At 36.8% G+C, this 19,215-nt stretch overlaps 1 protein-coding gene across 1 annotated transcript in view; it reads left to right on the top strand.

The window, feature by feature from the left end:
* SNX4 (sorting nexin 4) overlaps positions 1 to 19,215 on the top strand; it is a 69,800-nt gene that overhangs the window by 33,484 nt on the left and 17,101 nt on the right. Inside the window, exon 8 of the mRNA XM_077884336.1 lies at positions 5,027 to 5,088. Within this exon, the coding sequence (XP_077740462.1) occupies positions 5,027 to 5,088 (62 nt within the window). The remainder of the gene's footprint in view (positions 1 to 5,026; positions 5,089 to 19,215) is intronic.

Below are 19,215 nucleotides of genomic sequence, written 5' to 3' on the forward strand. Positions count from 1 at the left end.
GCTGTGTTCTTTTTTTTTTTTTTTTTTAATTTTTATTTATTTATGATAGTCACAGAGAGAGAGAGAGAGAGGGGCAGAGACATAGGCAGAGGGAGAAGCAGGCTCCATGCACCGGCAGCCCGACATGGGATTCGATCCCGGGTCTCCAGGATCGCGCCCTGGGCTAAAGGCAGGCGCCAAACCGCTGCGCCACCCAGGGATCCCTGGCTGTGTTCTTTTTAAAGGCCTTCATCCAAAGGGAAGAGCAGAGAACACTGTAGAAAACCTTGTTTAGCAGGAAGGTTAACAGTTCTGGTAGTTGGAGTAGGGAGAGGTGTAGTATTTGCACTCACATGACTAACTTCAGCTATTGAGAGGTTCTTTTTTTTGTTTTTTTTTTTTTTGTTTTTTTTTTTATTGAGAGGTCCTTAAACAGCTTTTCCAACCCAGAAGAAAACTAAAGGACAAAGCAGCAAACCTGCTAGAATCAGATTTATTAGAAATCTCCAAGATGAGTGGTGAATTGAACAGAGTGTAACAGTTAAACACTCACAAAATCTGTGAAGTATAGGTAGTAAATTTAAGTGAGACCCAGAGGAGACATGATTGTCATTACTGTGAGACTGTGTTACAGATAATTTAGCTCGAAGGAAGGTATACATGATTGCTTTCATAGAACAAGTGAGAAAAGTGTTACAAGGCAAGATAACCATGGTGATTATGTCTTGTTTTCTGTTAAAAGTATATTTTTAAATGTGATTAATATTTAATCACATTTGAAGATTATGGCAAAGTTTAACCATATCAAACTTGTTTCTGCCCTAGGACTTTTATTTGCTCTTCCTCATGCCCGTATCACTTTTCCTACATGCCTCACCTTCAAGAACCTGTCTTAGCCTATTCTCTTTTGTCATTCATTTCTCACCTAAAATGCCTCCCTCAGAGAAATCTTTCCTGGGTGTCTTATATAAAATAAGATGCAATTTTCTATCATTTTCTGCATTCCTCTGTCATAGTCTGTCACTGCTGTTGTCTTTATAGCAGCACTATCTGATGTGTTCTGTATTAACTTGTTCATTATCTCCCCTACTAGTATATGTGAGCTCCACAAGAGCAGCTTTGTTTTCTCACTGCTAAATCCCTGGAATAATGCCCAACTCTTAGTAGACACTCACTATATAATTCATTGAATGAGTGAACAAATGAATATATATGCTGACATTTTTGTGTTTAAAAAATCGGAAAAAAATAGGGCAGCCCCGGCGGCTCAGCGGTTTTGTTTAGTGCCGCCTACAGCTCACGGTGTGATCCTGGAGAACCGGGATCGAGTCCCACGTCAGGCTCCCTGCATGGAGCCTGCTTCTCCCTCTGCCTGTGTCTCTGCCTCTCTCTCTCTCCTCTCTGTGTATTCTCATGAATAAATAAATACAATCTTTAAAAAAAAATCTGAAAAAACAGTTAAATTGCTTCTTCTAGTTAACATACAGTGTTTTTGTTTAGTTTAGTTTAAAGATTGTATTTATTTATTCATGAGAGACAGAGAGAGAGGCAGAGAGACAGGCAGAGGGAGAAGCAGGCTCCCCATGCAGGGAGCCCAAAGTGGGACTGGATCCCAGGACCCCAGGATTGACCTGAGCCAAAGGCAGATGCTCAACCACTGAGCCACCCAGTGCCCCTAGTTAACACATACAGTGTTATATTAATTTCAGGCGTACAGTATATTGATTCATCACTTCCAAACATAACCCAGTGTTCATCAGGATAAATGCATTACTTAATCCCCATCACCTGTTTCACCCCTCCCATACCCCCCCAACACCATCAGTTTATTCTCTATAGTTAAGATAAATTGTTTCTTGAATTTATAACCAACCAGGGAGAGCTGGTGGGTAATTTATATGCGAAAAGAACCTTTGAAGAAAACAACCTTGTCATCAACGAGTTTGTAATACCTAAGTAAGAGAATTCTGTGTATAGATATTTAGCCCAAGCCTTTTGTTGGCTTGTTTTTTGCTTAAGATTCTATTTATCTATTTAAAGATTTAATTAATTAATTTATTTGAGAGAGGTAGCTGAGAGTGTACGTGTGTGAGTGCACAAGCGGGGCAGGAGGGGCAGAGGGAGAAACAGACTCCCCATTGAGCAGGGAGGGAGTCCTGCTCAGGGCTCAGTCCCATGATCCCCAGGATCATGATCTGAGCCCAAGGCAGATGCGTAGCCAGTTGAACCATCCAGGCACTCAAGATTTTATTAAAAAAAAAAAGAAAAAAAAATAGGAGTAAAGATTTTATTTGTCTTTTTATTAAGATTTTATTTTTAAGTAATCTCTACACCCAGCTTGGGGCCGAAACTTACAACCCCGAGACCAAGAATCGACTGCTCTACTGACTGAGCCAATCAGGCACCCCATCCTAAACTTTATGAGAACAGGCTTCAGAAACTTTGACATTAAAGATAGCTTGAGCTATCCTTAGGAGAATAGTTCAAAAGAAAGAAAAAGCTATGCATGTCTAGATTTTCAGAATCATCTAATAGAATGTCCGGAAACTGTCCTTTTTAATATTTAATCAGCTACTAGTTCAGTGAGGATAGAAAAGGCATTCCTACAGTTCCAAATGATTCTGAGTTGGGTAGAATGATGGGATGAATCTGTCATATTTCTTCTGCTGTCATAGAATTTGCTAGGTGTCACTTTTTCCCTGTCAGTTGTCAGATGATCAGTTTTCAAAAAGAAAGACTTGTCAACAGAAATGAAATTGAGTAGCAGTCTGGACTAAACCATTGAGTACAGCACTTTTACCCTGATACCAGTATTCTTGATTACCGATGACTAATGAATTAATTTGGTTTTAGGTTTTAATCATTCCTGTTTTATTTCTCTGCCATTTTTGCTTTTCCTTTTCTCTAGAAATGATAATTTTTGGTTATACTTTTTTCTTTGTTTCATCTTCCTTCCCACTGCCTAATGATCTAGGTACAAGTCATTTCATGTTTTAGTTGGTTAGATGCATTTGTTTCCTTGAATAGTTGATACCAGAAATATTGCTGGTCTCATAACCACTGCTGAGTGTCTGTTGTCTAGTTCTTGGGTAGGTAGCTCACCTTTTCGGTGTAGGAAGACTTTTGCCTTTTTTGGGCATGCTCTGTGGGCCAAATTATTTTTCAGAGTTTTAGTTACTATGGTAGAAGCTCCTCTTTTACCAGGTGCCAGGAGTGATAGATATACTTTAAAGGAATAAACTGTTAAATCCTTGGGATTTACAAACTTTGTCTTGACCATTTGTTTTGGATCTGCATTTTGTACTTAAGTTGCTTGTAGTTTCTGTTCTTAGGTGGTTATTATTAATAAGTGCTCTCCCTCTCTTCCATACTTAATATCTTAGTGGATGATAAAATGCTCAACTTTCAAGAAGAGGTTTGATCTTCAAAGTACAAAGAACTAGAAAAGTTAGTGGTGTAGAATGGCATTTTCTATTTTCTATTCTGTGGAATGCCAGTCCTATATGATGTTTTCTAGTGCTAACCATCTCTCTCTGAATAGTCACGATTCATATATGGTGTTAAAGTCTAAAAAGTCCTCCAGAAAAGAAAAGTATTAAATTTTGTTATCTCAGTGTTTCCCAGACTTACTTGGCAAACAACTTTAAAAGAAACAACCTTTGACATTGTATAGGACTCAAAAAATAATTGGGAAATAACATCCTAGCGAAATCAGTTGAGAGCTCTGGGGACAACTCTGGAGTGTTTCGAGCAGAATGAAGACTATGAGCTTTGTCCCTAGTCTAGTGCAGGGATGGGAGGACTTTTACTGAAGGCCAGATAGTAAATATTTTCAGCTTTTTGGGCCATATGATTCCTGTTAAATCTATTCAGCTCTGCTATGAAAGCAGCCATATCAGCAAGCATGCTGATATGAATGTTCTTATAATGCTTTATAGAAACAAGCTGAAGTCCTGTAGTGTGCTGCTCTCTGGTCTAGTAGGTATATGTTCCTGTAGAGCAAACCAAGGAGGGATGGAAAACATTTTATGTTCCTCTTATACCTGTTCCAAGTATTTATAATGCTGGTTCATTCACTTTAAGTTACGGTATTGAAAGTGGTAGGATTTGTTGTATGGTTAATGCTTAATTCCTCAGATTATTCACATTTGAGTAAGGAATCAGGGATGTAATTTCTCCTCAGGGTTTACATTTAGAAACTGTACCAAGAATTTATTTTGCATAGTAGGAATTTTTTTTACTGTTTAGGGTTTTATGTGGGGTTACCTTTTGGTCTTCAGTTCATGTCCACAGCACTTTGCAAGAGAGTATGTGGTGTTTGTCTTTTGTAAAATTTGTGTGAATAGCTAGGAAGTATATTTCATCTTGATCTAAATTATAATTCTAATTTTATTAAAATATCTAATGTGTTGGTTAGGAGTTATCTTGATAAAGTAGCATAGAAGTATGTTGTATGTATTCAGCATTTATGTATAAAAATATCAATAAAATTGAAAATGTTTATTTTTACCCTTGGTAAATTCACTTTGAGGACTTTATCATAAGGAAACAATGTGAAATTTAGAAAAAACTTTACTCTCAGATATTTATTATGACATTATAATACTAAAAAAATTAGGGATAGCTAAATATCCAACAGGGAGTGCTTATATATTTTTTACACTGCCAGGTGGATTTTTATGCAGCTATTTAATGTAATAGTTATTAAAAATAATATTGATCTGCTAGATAAAAAATATTATCACTTTTCATATAGGAAATTCTAAAACAATAATTAAAACATGTTTATATATATATGTTCTTTATTTTTATATATGTGTATGTATTTATATGTGTATGTGTGTTTGTGTGTGTGAATGAAAGCAATTACATAAATACGATGACCGCAGTAGGTATTTTTCCCCCCATGATGAGACTTTGGGAAATTTAAGTTTTTCATATTTTCCAAGTTTATTGTACTAAGCATTTTTTTAATGATGATTTTTTAAAAGAGTAATCTGTATATAACTTTGACCAAATAGTAATTTCTTTTAAAAATTTATTCCAGCGAGTAGCAGATCGACTGTATGGTGTATATAAAGTGCATGGGAATTATGGACGAGTTTTCAGGTAAGCATTATATAAACTTTTAAAATAATGATTAGCTTTAATTAGCTTTTTGCCTGAGAACTATAATTCTTGAAAATTTCTGGGTCTGAAATGTTTAAGTTTAGTTTTTATTTATTTTTTTATGTAATGTTATAATTAATTACTTAATTTTTTTATTCAAGTAAGCTTAACATACAGTATTATTATTAGTTTCAGGTATACAGTGTAATGATTCAATAATTCTTTACATTTTTCAGTGCTAATCTGATAGGTATACTCTTAATCCCCTTCACATATTTCACCCATTTCCCACCACCCCCACCTTCTTTTGGCAACTATCAGTTTGTTCTCTGCATTTGAGTCTGGGTTTTCTTTTGTCTGTCTCTTTTGTGTTTTGTTTTGTTTCTAAATTCCGCATATTAGTGAAATCATATAGTATTTGTTTCCCTCTGTCTGACTTATTTCACTTACCATTATACTCTCCAGGTTCATCCATGTTGTTGCAGGTAGCAAGTTTTCATTCTTTTTTATGGTTGGGTAATATTCCATTGTGTGAGCTAGGTTTGTATTTATATTTATATATATCTAGCTCACATCTTCTTTATCCATTCATCTATGGAGGGACACTTGGGTTGCTTCCGTATCTTGGCTATTATACATAATGCTGCAATATACATAGAGGTGCATATATATTTTTCTGAATTGGTGTTTTTGTTTTCTTTGGGTAAATACCTAGTAGTGGAATCCCTGGATCATATGGTAATACTATTTTTAATTTTTTGAGGAACCTTCCTACTGTGTTCCATAGTGGTTGCACCAGTTGCATTCCCACCAACAGTGCAGGATTCCTTTTTTTCCACATCCTCACCAACACTTGTTACTTCTTGTCATTTTGGTTTTAGCCGTTTTGACAGATGTGAAATGATAGCTCATTGTGCTTTTGATTAAATTTCCCTGATGATGAGTGATGTTGAGAATCTTTTCATGTGTCTGTTGTCCATCTGTGTCTTTGGAAAAAATGTTTATTCAAGTCTTCTGCTTATTTTTAATTGGATTATTTGTGGGTTTTTGCTGTTGGATTGCATAGCTTCTTCATATGTTTTGGATATTAACCCTTTATCAGATATATCATTTGAAAATATTTTCTCTCAGTAGGTTGAGTTTTCATTTTGTTGATTATTTTCCTCACTGTGCAAAAGCTTTTTATTTTGGTGTGGTCCCAATTGTTTATTTTAGTTTTTTTTTTTACCTCTTACCTGAGGAGACATAGCTAGAAAAAAATATTTCCTTTGACTGATGTCAAAGATGTTACTGCCTATGTTTTCTTCTAGGAGTTTTATGGATTTAGGTCTCCTGTTTATGTCTTTAATCCATTTTGAGTTTATTTTTGTGGATAGTGAAAGAAAGTAGTCCAGTTTCATTCTTTTGCATGTAGCTATGTAGTTTTTCCAGCACCATTTGTGGAAAAGACTGTCTTTTTTTCCATTGTATATTCTTGCCTCCTTTATTGCAGATTGACCATATTAGTGTGTGTTTATTTCTGGGCTTCTGTTCCATTGGTCTATGTATGTATCTGTTTTTTTGCCAGTACCATATTGTTTTGATTAGTACAGCTTTATAGTATATGTCTTGAAATCTGGGATTGTGATACCTCCAGCTTTGTTCTTCTTTCTTAAGATTGTTTTGGCTATTTGGGGTCTTTTGTGGTTCCATACAGATTTTACAGATTATTTGTTCTGGTTCCATGAAAAACTACTGTTTGACATTTTGATAGGGATGGTGTTAAATCTATAGATTGCTTGGGTAGTATGGCACATCTTAACAATATTGGTTCTTTCAAGCCATAAATAGGGAATGTCTTTTTTGTGTGTCCTCTTCAATTTCTTTCATTAATGTTTTATAGTTTTCAGAGATGACAGGTCTTTCACTTTGTTGGTCAAGTTCATTCCTAGGTATTTTATTATTTTTAGTGCAGTTACAAATGGTTCTTAATTTTTCTTTCTGCTGTGTTATTGGTGTATAGAAATGAAGTAGTCTTTTTGTATATCGGGATGCTGGGTGGCTCAGCGGTTGAACATCTGCCGTCAGCCCAGGGCGTGATCCTGGAGTTCTGGGATCAAGTCCCACATCAGGCTCCCTGCATGGAGCCTGCTTCTCCCTCTGCCTGTGTTTCTGCCTCTCTCTGTGTGTCTCTCATGAATAAATAAATAAAATCTTAAAAAATATATAGTAGTTTTCTGTATATCAATTTCATGTCCTGCAACTTTACCAAATTCATTTAGCAGTTTTAGTAGTTTTGTGGTAGTCTTTAAGGTTTTCTATGTATAGTGTCATGTCACTTGCAAATAGTGAAATTTTTACTTCTTCCTTACCAATTCAGATGACTTTTAAAACATTTTAAAATTATTATTATTTTTTTAAATTGATTTATTTCAGAGAGAGAGAGAGCACAAGCGGTGGGGATGTAGAGGGAGAAGCCGACTCCCCACTGTGCAGAGAGCCCAATGTGAGACTCAATCCCAGGGCCCTGGGATCATGACCTGAGTCAAAGTCAGACAAAACTGACTGAGCTACCCAGGCACCTTTGGATGACTTTCATTCATTTTTCTTGTCTGCTTGCTGTGGCTAGAACTGCCAGTACTGTAACAGTGGTACAAGTTGACATCCTTGTTCCTTTACTGATCTTGGAGGGAAAGATCTCAGTTTTTCAGTGTCGAGTATGATGTTACCTATGGATTTTTCATATATGGCTTTTATTATATTGTGGTATGTTCCTTTTAAACGCACTCTCTGGAAAAAAAAAAAAAACGTACTCTCTGGGGAATATCAAGAATGGGTGTAATACTTTGTCAAATGCTTTTTCTGCATTTATGGAGATGATTGCTTGGTTTTTATTCTTTCTCTTGTTAATATGATATTTCATGTTGATTGATTTGTGAATATTGAACTACCTTTGTATCTCTAGAATAAACCCTGTTTGATTGTGGGGAAAAATCCTTTTAATGTATTGTTGGATTTGGTTTGCTGATGTTTTATTGAGGGTTTTGCATCTATGTTCATCAGAGATACCAGATTTTTGTTTTGTTTTGGAAGTATCTGTCTAGTTTTGGTATCAGGGCAGTGCTGGCCTTATAGAATGAATTGGAAGTTTTCCTTCCTCTTTTATTTATTTGGAATAGTTTGAGAAGAATAGGTATTAGCTGTTTTTTTAAGTGTTTGATAGAATTCACTTGTGCAGCCATCTGATCCTGGACTTTTGTTTGTTGGGATTATTAAAAATTACTGTTTCATTTTCTTTGCTAATAATCTGTTCAAATTTTCTATTTCTTATTCAGTTTTGGAGGGCTATGTTTCTAGGAATTTTCTAGTTTCTCCTAGGTTCAATTTGTTGGCATATATGATTTTTCATAATTTCTCATAATTCTTTTTATACCTGGGGTGTTGGGGGTTTTTTGTAGTTAGTTCTTGTGTTTTTTATTTTAGACATTCCAACAGGTATGAGGTGATATTTCATTGTGGTTTTGATTTATACTAATTTTTTCTTACTGATTTCTGTGTGTGTGTGTGTGTGTGTGTGTGAGTGAGTGAGATGTTGGTTTTTATTTCTCCTCCTTCATTTCTGATTTTGAGTCTCTTTTTTCTTTTTTCTTGAGTCTCGCTAAAGATATACCAGTTCTGTCTTTTCAAATAACTAGCTCTTTACGATATAAAAATCAGAGTTTTGTTTTGAAATGATGTCCTATAGTAGTAGTTTTTAAAGTTTTTGTTTTAAAGTATTTCTTTCAATAAAAAGTAAGAAGTCTGGGGCAGCCTGGGTGGCTCAGCTGTTTAGTGATGCTTTCAGTCCAGGCCCTGATCCTGGGGTCCCGGGATCGAGTCCCGCGTCGGGCTCCCTGCATGGAGCCTGCTTCTTCCTCTGCCTGTGTCTCTGCCTCTGTCTCTCTCTCTCTCTCTCTCTCTGTTTCTCTCTGTGTCTCTCATGAATAAATAAATAAAATCTTAAAAAAAAAAAAAAAAAGAAAAGAGAAAGTAATCCTTGATGCGTGTAGGTGCTCAGTCAAAGTGTCTGCCTTGAGCTCAAGTCATGATCCCAGGACATCTGGCTCCCTGCTCAGTGGGGAGCCTCCCTACTTCTCTCTCTCCCTCTGCCAGCCCCCTGCCCATGCTTGTGCTTGTTCTGTCTCTCTCTCCCTGTCAAACAAACAAAAAAACAAACAAATAAAATCTTTTTTTAAAAGTGTAAAAAAACACAAGTCCAATATTTTGAGCAGATAAAAATGAAACTACTCTGCAGCAGTGACCAGTGCTCTTTACTTTGTTGGGAGAATTCCCAAGAAGATTTCATTAGAAATCACTGTTTTATAGAATTAGTGATTTTCTTTTTTTTTCTTTCTTGGTGTTACTTTATAATTTCTGAAGGATTTTGCAAGATGAGTTTTTCCATCTTGGGGTAATTTTAGTGTAAAGTAATTTAGAATATCTACTTGTGTATAGTGCTTACATATTTTGGTTATTTTTGAACCTTTCTTTTTGCGATTTTTTTCTGTGTTTTATTTTGGTGGTGACATTTAAGAAGTGGTTATCCGAATCTTTTTTATAAGAAAATGTCCTTGTTAAAGTTCCATTATAAGTCCTTTTGATTGAATTAATTTAAAAATGATCCATTTTACATTTTTAAATAAGTAATACATTCATATGGCACAAAATTCAACAGGAATAAAAGCTCAAGGGGAAAATCTCCCTTGTCTGCTAATCATCCAGGTCTCCTCTGAGACAGCTAATACTAGTTTTTTGGTTTCTTATGTATCCCTCTAGTAAAATCTAAAACTATAAATATATTAATATACAAACACCTGCATTTTCTTTTTTTTTTTAATGAAAAGGGAGCATGTTGTATACATTGCTATGTTCACTTGTTTTGCTTTATTTTTTTTCCTTAAGAATCGCTCTGCAAGATAGATTGTTATCAGTAAATAACTGTATTGAGTTTTATTGAGGAGAAGGAGGATCATGATTTACTTAACTAATTTCTTTTTGTTAATGATTTCTAGTCTTCTGCAATAAATATTCTTGTTCGTGTCATTTTCTACATGTATTAGCATATTTGTATGATAAAATTCTATGGGTTCTACAGGTATTGTTACTGGCTCTAAGGGTAATTGCATTTGTAGTTTTGGTAGATATTGCCAAATTTACCTGTATAAAAGCTATTAACCTCTCACCAGCAACGTATTAGTATCTGTTTTCTTACACCATTACTCAAGAGTTTTAGCAAACTTTTGTCTTTACCAGACAGATGATGAGTAATGATTTCTCGCTTTTTTTTTTAATGATTTCTCACTGTAGTTGTATTTGCGTTTCTTTAATTATGAATGCAGTCAAACTTTTTAAAAAAATTTATAATCTGCCTGTACTTATCTTTTTTGCTCTCTCTCTCTCTCTTTTTTTTTTTTTTTTCCTATTGGGCTGGTTTCTTTTCTTTTTTTTTTTTTTTTAAGATTTTTATTTGAGAGAGAGCACGAATGGGAGGAGGAGCAGGAGGAGGAAGGAGAGGGACAAGCATACTGCACTGAGAGTGATGATGGGCTAATTGGTTTCTTAGTTGGTGTATAGGAGTTCTTTATCTTTTGGGAGAATTAGAACTTTGTGAAATGATTTGCAATTTTTTCCCCTACTTTTGTCATATGTATTTTGACTTTTAATTTTTATTTTTTTTATTTTTTTTATTTTTATTTATTTATGATAGTCACACAGAGAGAGAGAGAGGCAGAGACACAGGCAGAGGGAGAAGCAGGCTCCACGCACCGGGAGCCTGATGTGGGATTCGATCCCGGGTCTCCAGGATCACGCCCTGGGCCAAAGGCAGGCGCTAAACCACTGCGCCCCCCAGGGATCCCAGTATTTTGACTTTTCTTATGGTGACTTTTGATATACAGAAATATATTAATTACATTCAATTACATATAGATGATTAATTTTTCTCCTTTCAAAAACAATAGCCTCTGGTTTTTGTGTATGTCTTAATGAGGTTTTGCTCACTATGGATTACAAAACTACTTCTCATTCCTTGTATGTTTTTTGTGGTTTCATAAATTTTTGATTCGTCTGAAATTTATTTGAATGTCAGATACGAGATATGGAGCCAAATTTATTTAACTTATGAGAGTAGCATATTATCCATAAGTCTTTGGTTGATCAGTACATTGAAACTAAATGCAGGTTGGGACAATATTAGGATTATATGACAGGCAGCCCTGGTGGCGCAGCGGTTTGGCGCCGCCTGCAGCCTGGGGTGTGATCCTGGAGACCCCGGATCGAGTCCCACATCGGGCTCCCTGCGTGGAACCTGCTTCTCCCTCTGCCTGTGTCTCTGCCTCTCTCTCTCTGTGTCTATGAATAAATAATAAAATCTTTTTTTTAAAAAAAGGATTATATGACATTTTTTTTTTCATCATGAAATGTATTCTTTAATCCCCATCATCTGTTTGATTCATCCCTCCACCCACCTCCCCTCTGGTAACCATCAGTTTGTTCTCTATAGTTAAGAGTCTGTTTCTTGGTTTGTCTCTTTTTGTTTGTTTGTTTGTTTGTTTGTTTTGTTTTGCCTATTTGTTTTGTTCCTTAATTCCACATATGAGTGAGATCATATGATATTTGTCTTTCTTTGACTGACTTATTTCACTTTATACTCTGTAGCTCTATCCATGTCATTGCAAATGGCAAGATTTCATTCTTTTTTATGGCAGAATAATATTCCATTATATATATACCACGTCTTCTTTTGTCCATTTATCTTTTGATGGACACTTGGGTTGCTTCCATAGTTTTGCTATTATAAATAATGCTGCAATATTCCTTTGAGTTAGTGTTTTTGTATTTTTTGGGTGAGTACCCAGTAGTATATTTGCTGGATCATATGGTATTTCCATCTTTAATTTTTGAGGAACCTCCATAGTTTTTCAGAGTGTCTACACCAGTTTGCATTCCTATCAACAGTGCCAGAGGGTTCTGTTTTCTCCACATCCTCACCAACGCTTGCTGTTTGTTATGTTTTTGATTTTAGCCATTCTGACAGGTGCAAGGTAATAGCTCATCATGGTTTTGACTTGCATTTCCCTGATATTGAGTGATATTGAACATCTTTTCATGTGTCTATGGCCATCTGTATGTCTTCTTTGGAGAAATGTCTGTTCATGTCTTCTGCCCATTTTTAAATTGGATTATTTGTTTTTTTGTGTATTGAATTGTATCAGTTCTTTATTTTAGATACTAACTCTTTATCAGATATATCATTTGCAGCTCTCTTCTCCCATTCTGACAGTTGACTTTTAGTTTTGTTGATTGTTTCCTTTTCTGTGTAGAGACTTTTTATTGTGTTGTAGTCCCAGTAGTTTGTTTTTGCTTTTATTTCCCTTGCCTCAGGAAGCTATCTAGAAAAATATTGCTATGGCAACATCAGAGACTAATGTTTGTGCTCTCTTCAAGGATTTTTATTGTTTCAGGTCTCACATTTTTTTAATCCATGTTGAATTTATTTTTATGTGTGGTGTAAGAGAGTGGTCCAGTTTCATTCTTTTGCATATAGCTGTCCAGTTTCCCCAATGCCATTTGTTGAAGAGATATTTTTTAATGAAGAGAAGTGTATTGATACTATAAACATGTAAACAGGAATATATGGCTAAACGTGAAGGAATAGCATAATGGGAAGAAAGATAGATAGTAGTCATCTTCTTCATTATGTTTGACTTATCTACAGTTGCATTTGGACTTATGCACATGCATCCACCCTGATTTTTAAAATAATCCCAGAGTGGAACTCCAGTTAAGCTTGGGAATAACCTCATTTGAAAGTTAATAGGGGGGACCAGGCTGGCTTAGTCCGTAGAGCATGGGTTGTAAGTTTGAGTCTTGCATTGGGTGTAGAGCTTGCTTAAAAATAAAACCAGCGGGCAGCCCTGGTGGCTTAGCAGTTTAGCATCACCTTCGGCCCAGCGCGTGATCCTGGAGACCTTGGATTGAGTCCCATGTCAGACTTCCTGCGTGGAGCCTGCTTCTCCCTCTGCCTCTCTCTCTCTCTCTCTTTCTGTCTCTAATAAATAAATAAAATATTAAAAAAAAATAAAAAATAAAACCAGCAAGAAAAAAAATTTAACATAAATCAGATACTCCCAAAGCTAGCACATTTATTATACTAGAAAAATGGACTTGTATTAATTTGAGAAACAAGTGGATAAAAGGTCACTTGGTTGAATCAAATTTCAAAGAGATTAATTTGCATTAATTTCTCATGATGAAATGTTGTACAGTTTGGTCTTTTTTCCAACTCAATAAGTTAATAGAAAACCATTTTCGATCTAAAATATTTTATGAAAAGTGAGCCAGAGAGACCAGGACGGTTGAGGTAACTTAAACAGGTGATCAAGAGCCTGAACCAGAGTGGTTGCTAGTAGACGTATTTGCTGGACTCCTGCTACCATGGTAGGTGCTGGGATACTAATATTTAACTTGTGAGCAGCTGAGTGACTAGAGAGATTGTGATAGAAAATATAGGAGAAATAGCACGGTTGAGGGATCCATGAAAGGGTTCTGTTTTGGATAGATTGCATTTGAATTAAAGATTTCTGTCAAAAAGATTTCTGTCAAGCAACTAGAAATTTGGATCTGCAGTGTAAGAGGTTGGTGAGAATATGAATTATGTATAAAGGATGAATCTTAATAGAGTGATATTGGAAATTGTAGAGTTAGGTAATAATGTTAAGGGTTTAGAGTAAGTCTATGAATGATTCAGGGCCAAACCTTGGGAAATACCTCTTGTGTTCAAGGATCATGTTAGAGGGGCCCCTGACTGTCTCAGTTGGTAGAGCATGCAACTCTTGATCTCAGGGTTGTGAGTTTGAGTCCTACACTGCGTATAGAGATTATTTTTTTTTTTTAAAAAGGGAGGGCTGGGGGATCAGGCAAAGAAAAAGAACCATTGAGGGAGACATTGGAAAATTGGTGAGGAACTAGAAGTGTGCAGTGTCAAGCAAGTGAAGGGAACGCTTAAAGAAAAAAATTAGAGTCCTACTGTAGAGGAATTGAGTCTGATAAAAAGGGAAAATGGTAAGTAAATCTTTGGTGTTAATTTGGAGAGCAATTTATTTAAGTGGTATGATGTTATATTGTAGTAATTCTAAGAATAAGGAAAGTATTAAGGAAGGGAAGACAGTAAGTTACTAATTAGACTTTTAAGGGGTTTTTCTTGAAGGGGAGAAACAGAACCTGTTGTGTTTTGCATGGGGGATCCGGGGGGGAAGGGTAGATAGAGAAGACAGCGAAGATACAGAGTTCCTAAAGCAGAGGAGTGTTAAGTTGTAGGAGGCAACATTAGCTGGCCTCTGTCTCAGTGAAGCAGGTGTCTCTGGTGAGAACAAGTCAGGTGATTCTTTGGTTAGAAAGCTCGAGGGGAGTGATACAGAGCAGTCTCTCTCAAATGCAGAGAAGTCTTAAACTTGGTAACACAGGTTCTGGTGTACCATGCTTTACTTCCCCTTACCAGCTTCACCGGGGATTGGCTGGAAGGACCTGTGGCAAGAGCATAATCTCTTTGAAGGCTTGAGTTATATCAGTACATGCTAAATTTGCATCTTATGGCATAAAACATCTACAGTTGTTTACATATATATGTAAAACTTTCCACTCCTCAAATGTGAAAGTAAAATTCATTCTTCAGAACAATTGTGCCATGTTTATCGTATGGCTTCAAATATCCATTATGAAGTATCCCAGTTTGAAAAGCACTGTTTGGGGTATTACTCAGGAATGTGAGAGAGGATCTCTGAGTAATGCCAGTTGATAGGGGAATGTTTTTTATCTTTTTCAATGCCACTGACCTGTAAGAGTAATGAAAAAATTCAAGTTGAGTGTTAAATAATTGGGAAAAAACTTAATTTGTTGTTATTTTTGGTTTGAAATTTGAGAAGGGAAGAAATATAAAGCTGCTTTTCATCAGCTTTCTTTTTTTTTTTTTAAGGCTATTTATTTTTTATTTTTTACTTATTTATTTTTATTTATTCTGAGAGAGAGGCAGAGACATAGGTAGAGGGAGAAGCAGGCACCCTGCAGGGAGCCCGATGTGGGACTCGATCCCAGGATCCTGAGATCACATTCTGGGCCAAAGACAGATGCTCAACCACCCAAGCATCCCTTTATTTTTTAAGTGGAGCCTAAGGTGGGGCTTGAACTCAAACCCTGAGATCAAGACCTGAGCTGATATCACAAGTCAGGTGCTTAACCAACTGAACCACCCCTTAAAGATACTAAGTAATCTCTACACCCCATGTGGGCTTCAAACTTAGAACCCTGAGGTTAAGAATTGCTACTCTACCCACTGAGCCAGCCAGGTGCCCTCCCTCCTCCCCTCATAAGCTTTGTTTCTTTTCTTTTCCTTTTCTTTCCTTTTCTTTTCGTTTCGTTTCGTTTCGTTTTATTTATTCATGAAAGACACACACACCAAGAGGCCCAGCCAGACACAGGCAGAGGGAGAAGCAGGCTCCATGCAGGGAGCCTGATGTGGAACTCGATCCCAGGTCTCCTGGATCACACCCTGGGCTGAAGGTGGTGCTAAATCACTGAGCCACACGGGCTGCCCTAAGCTTTGTTTCTTTTTTTTTTTTTTTTTTAATTTTTATTTATTTATGATAGTTACAGAGAGAGAGAGAGGCAGAGACACAGGCAGAGGGAGAAGCAGGCTCCATGCACTGGGAGCCCGATGTGGGATTCGATCCCAGGCCTCCAGAATCGCGCCCTGGGCCAAAGGCAGGCGCCAAACCGCTGCGCCACCCAGGGATCCCGCTTTGTTTCTTAATTAAAGTTTTTCAACCTGTATCTCAAGTAATTTTATAAAATTATGGCTTGTTGCTAAATGAGAGATTGGAGTGAGAGGATGGACTAACAGGATGCATTGTTTTGTGAGTGGAAAAAGACTGTCCAGGTTAAGACAGTTGATGAGACATACACTTATTTGACTTACATGCACTTGATGTGAAAATATGTGGAAGAAATAAGCAGGAATTAGGTGCACAGAAAGGAAATGGGGAAAGTTTTATAATATTTTCTGTCATACATTGCTGTTAACTTCTTTTTTTGTTGTTTTGTTGTTTTTTGTTTTGTTTTTTGTAGGTCAGGTGTTCTTTGTGTGCTCTTCTTGAGTTCCTGGCCTTTTTACAGCTTCTCCCTGCATTACAGCACTTGATCTGATATAGGATAGGCCAAAGGGCCATTCCCCACAGGTGCTTTATAGGACTTACATTTATTTTCACTAGTTTTAGACTGAGCTAGGAACTTTCAGATATATAACTCCAAGATCCACTCCAGATCTCAGTGCTGCCGAAGTGAGCACTCAGATCCACTTGTTCGGAATTGGACTGAATACATAGGTGGGATTCACTCTCCAAAAGACTTAGAAAAGGGACAACTGGGTGGCTCAGCGGTTGAGCGTCTGCCTTCCGCCCAGGGCGTGATCCTGAAGACCTGGGATTGAGTTCCGCATTGGGCTCCCTGCATGGAGCCTGCTTCTCCCTCTGCCTCTGCCTGTGTCTCTGCCTCTCTCTCTGTGTTCTCGTGAAAAAATAAAATCTTTAAAAAAAAGACTTAGAAAAAAGAGGGGAAAGAGTTTTCAGTCCTGGTAACTGCATTTGTAGCTAATGAAAGGTGTTAGGAGCTCATAGCCTGAATTGGTGGATTCTATTAGTTGAACCTTTAAAAATACTCGTCTTAATTCATAGATTATAAATCCATATAGAAGCGATAAAAAAAATCTCTTTCAGATTTAATTGGTATAATTCCTTACAAGGGATTCTGGGAAATTTATTTCAAAAAGCCATGTGCAAAGACACATGATCATGGATACACAAAACTTGTCATGCACTTGTCATGCATGCTCACAGACACAGGATCTATTTAATTTAATGATCATGTATTTTTAATTTTTTGGTTGTATGCATTGTGGGGGGGTAAAGAATTCTTTTGATTAAGGAAACAAAAAAGGAAATGTCATAGTTTGGGATTAATAGAACACTATTGGCAGTTGATTCTAGTCTCAGGTCTGCGTCTGAACAGCTGCCTGACTTGGAATAATCAGTGTTAGATCTCTGAACCTGATTTTAAATATCCAATTTTGGGATTACATAGGGAGTGATTTCCAGATCCTTTCTTAGTATGTATGGAACTTTATGTTTACATGAAATCTTCTATAGCACTGTAAACATCAAACCTATTAACCATAGATCTGCTTAGGCTGGTGACTTTCCCTCTGTACCTCTATCCCTAATGAAAATCTGATTGGGTGAGTAGATTTATTTCTAAACTTTTTATTTTTGTTAAAATAATATTTTCAATTCTTGTCCTAAATTTTGATGCTTGGGCATTTTTGAAGTCTTTTTCTTTCTTACTTTTAATGGAATTGTAAAGTGCTGGAGTAGGAGGGGCCTTGGTGGTTTTTATAATTCATAAGTCTTTTTTTAAGACTTTATTTTTAAGTAATCTCTACACCAAGTATGGGGCTTGAGTATATAACTCCAAGATCAAGAGTTGCATGCTCTACTGACTGAGCCAGCTAGGTGCCCCTTAAGTGGTGAAGATGGACTTCAGGTTGTCAGAAGTTTCTTCCAAATTTTGTGTTTATGATTTTTTTCCTTCTTAGGGAAAAAGTCCATAATTGTCTTCAGATTGTACAAAAGATCCAAGACCCTTTTTGATACGGTTGGTTCATCTGTGACAATTACTCATTAAACCACTTTAAGATTCAGTTATTATGGTTTCGGTTTTTTTAAATTTTATTTATTTATTTATTTATTTATTTATTTATTTATTTATTTATTTTTTTTTTTTTAAAGATTTTATTTATTTATTCATGATAGTCACACAGAGGGAGACAGAGAGGCAGAGACACAGGCAGAGGGAGAAGCAGGCTCCATGCATCGGGAGCCCGACGTGGGATTCGATCCCGGGTCTCCAGGATCACGCCCCGGGCCAAAGGCAGGCGCCAAACCGCTGCGCCACCCAGGGATCCCGGTTTTTTAAAATTTTATTTATTCATGAGAGACACACAGAGGCAGAGACACAGGCAGAGGGAGAAGCAGGCTTCATGTAGGGAGCCTGATGTGGGACTCCATCCCAGGACTCCAGGATCACGCGCCAGGCCAAAGGCAGGTGCTCAACCGCTGAGCCAACCGGGCATTCCTTATTCCTCTTATAATGTTGATGCTAAGTCAACTACCCTTTAATAGTTCCTTGTATGTTAGTGATTTCCTCCTCTCCCCAATAAACTGGTTAACGTTTTCTATTTCCAGTCCTAGACATAACCTTGAACCCCAGATTAGAATCTTTTTTTAGGGCAGCCCGAGTAGCTCAGCCGTTTAGCGCCACCTTCAGCCCAGGGCCTGATCCTGGAGACTCGGGATCGAGTCCCATGTCGGGCTCTCTGCTTGAAGCCTGCTTCTCCCTCTGCCTGTGTCTGTGTCTCTCGTGAATAAATAAAATCCTTCAAAAAAAAAAAAGAATCTTTTTTTTTAGCAGTGCTTCTTACATTTTAATGGGCATACCGATCACCTGGAGAACTATCTTGAGTTATATATATTGAATTTTAGGTGATAGAGGTATGTAAAATGAATATTTTGATACAGTAGATCTGGAATTGGTTCTGTGATCCTGCATTTCTTTTTCTTTTTTTTTTTTAAAGATTTTATTTATTTGTTTGTTTGTTTGTTTATTGAGAGAGAGAGAGTAGACTCCTCGCTGAGCAGGGAGCCTGAGTTGGGGCTCAGTCCCAGGATTCTGGGATCATGACCTGAGTTAAAGGCAGATGCTTGACCAATGAAGCCACCCAGGCACCCCTGTGATCCTGCATTTCTAATGAAATCTTAGATGATGCTATTGCTAGACCACAGTTTGAGTAGCAGAGGGTTAGGACTATATGTACCTTGAGGGGAGAGGCCTTGTGCTAATACACAGAATCCAGCATGTTTCCCTCTTCACATTTGTTAATTCACTTATTGTTTTCATTTTACCTACAAGCTGTAAATATGTATTTATTAGGTATAAATTACTAGGCATACATATGTGATAAAGTGTAAGTTCTGTCTTCCTTGAACTAGTTTTTAGTCTTGT

This window comes from Canis aureus, chromosome 35 (assembly GCF_053574225.1).
Source record: "Canis aureus isolate CA01 chromosome 35, VMU_Caureus_v.1.0, whole genome shotgun sequence".
NCBI classification, from domain to species: domain Eukaryota; kingdom Metazoa; phylum Chordata; class Mammalia; order Carnivora; family Canidae; genus Canis; species Canis aureus.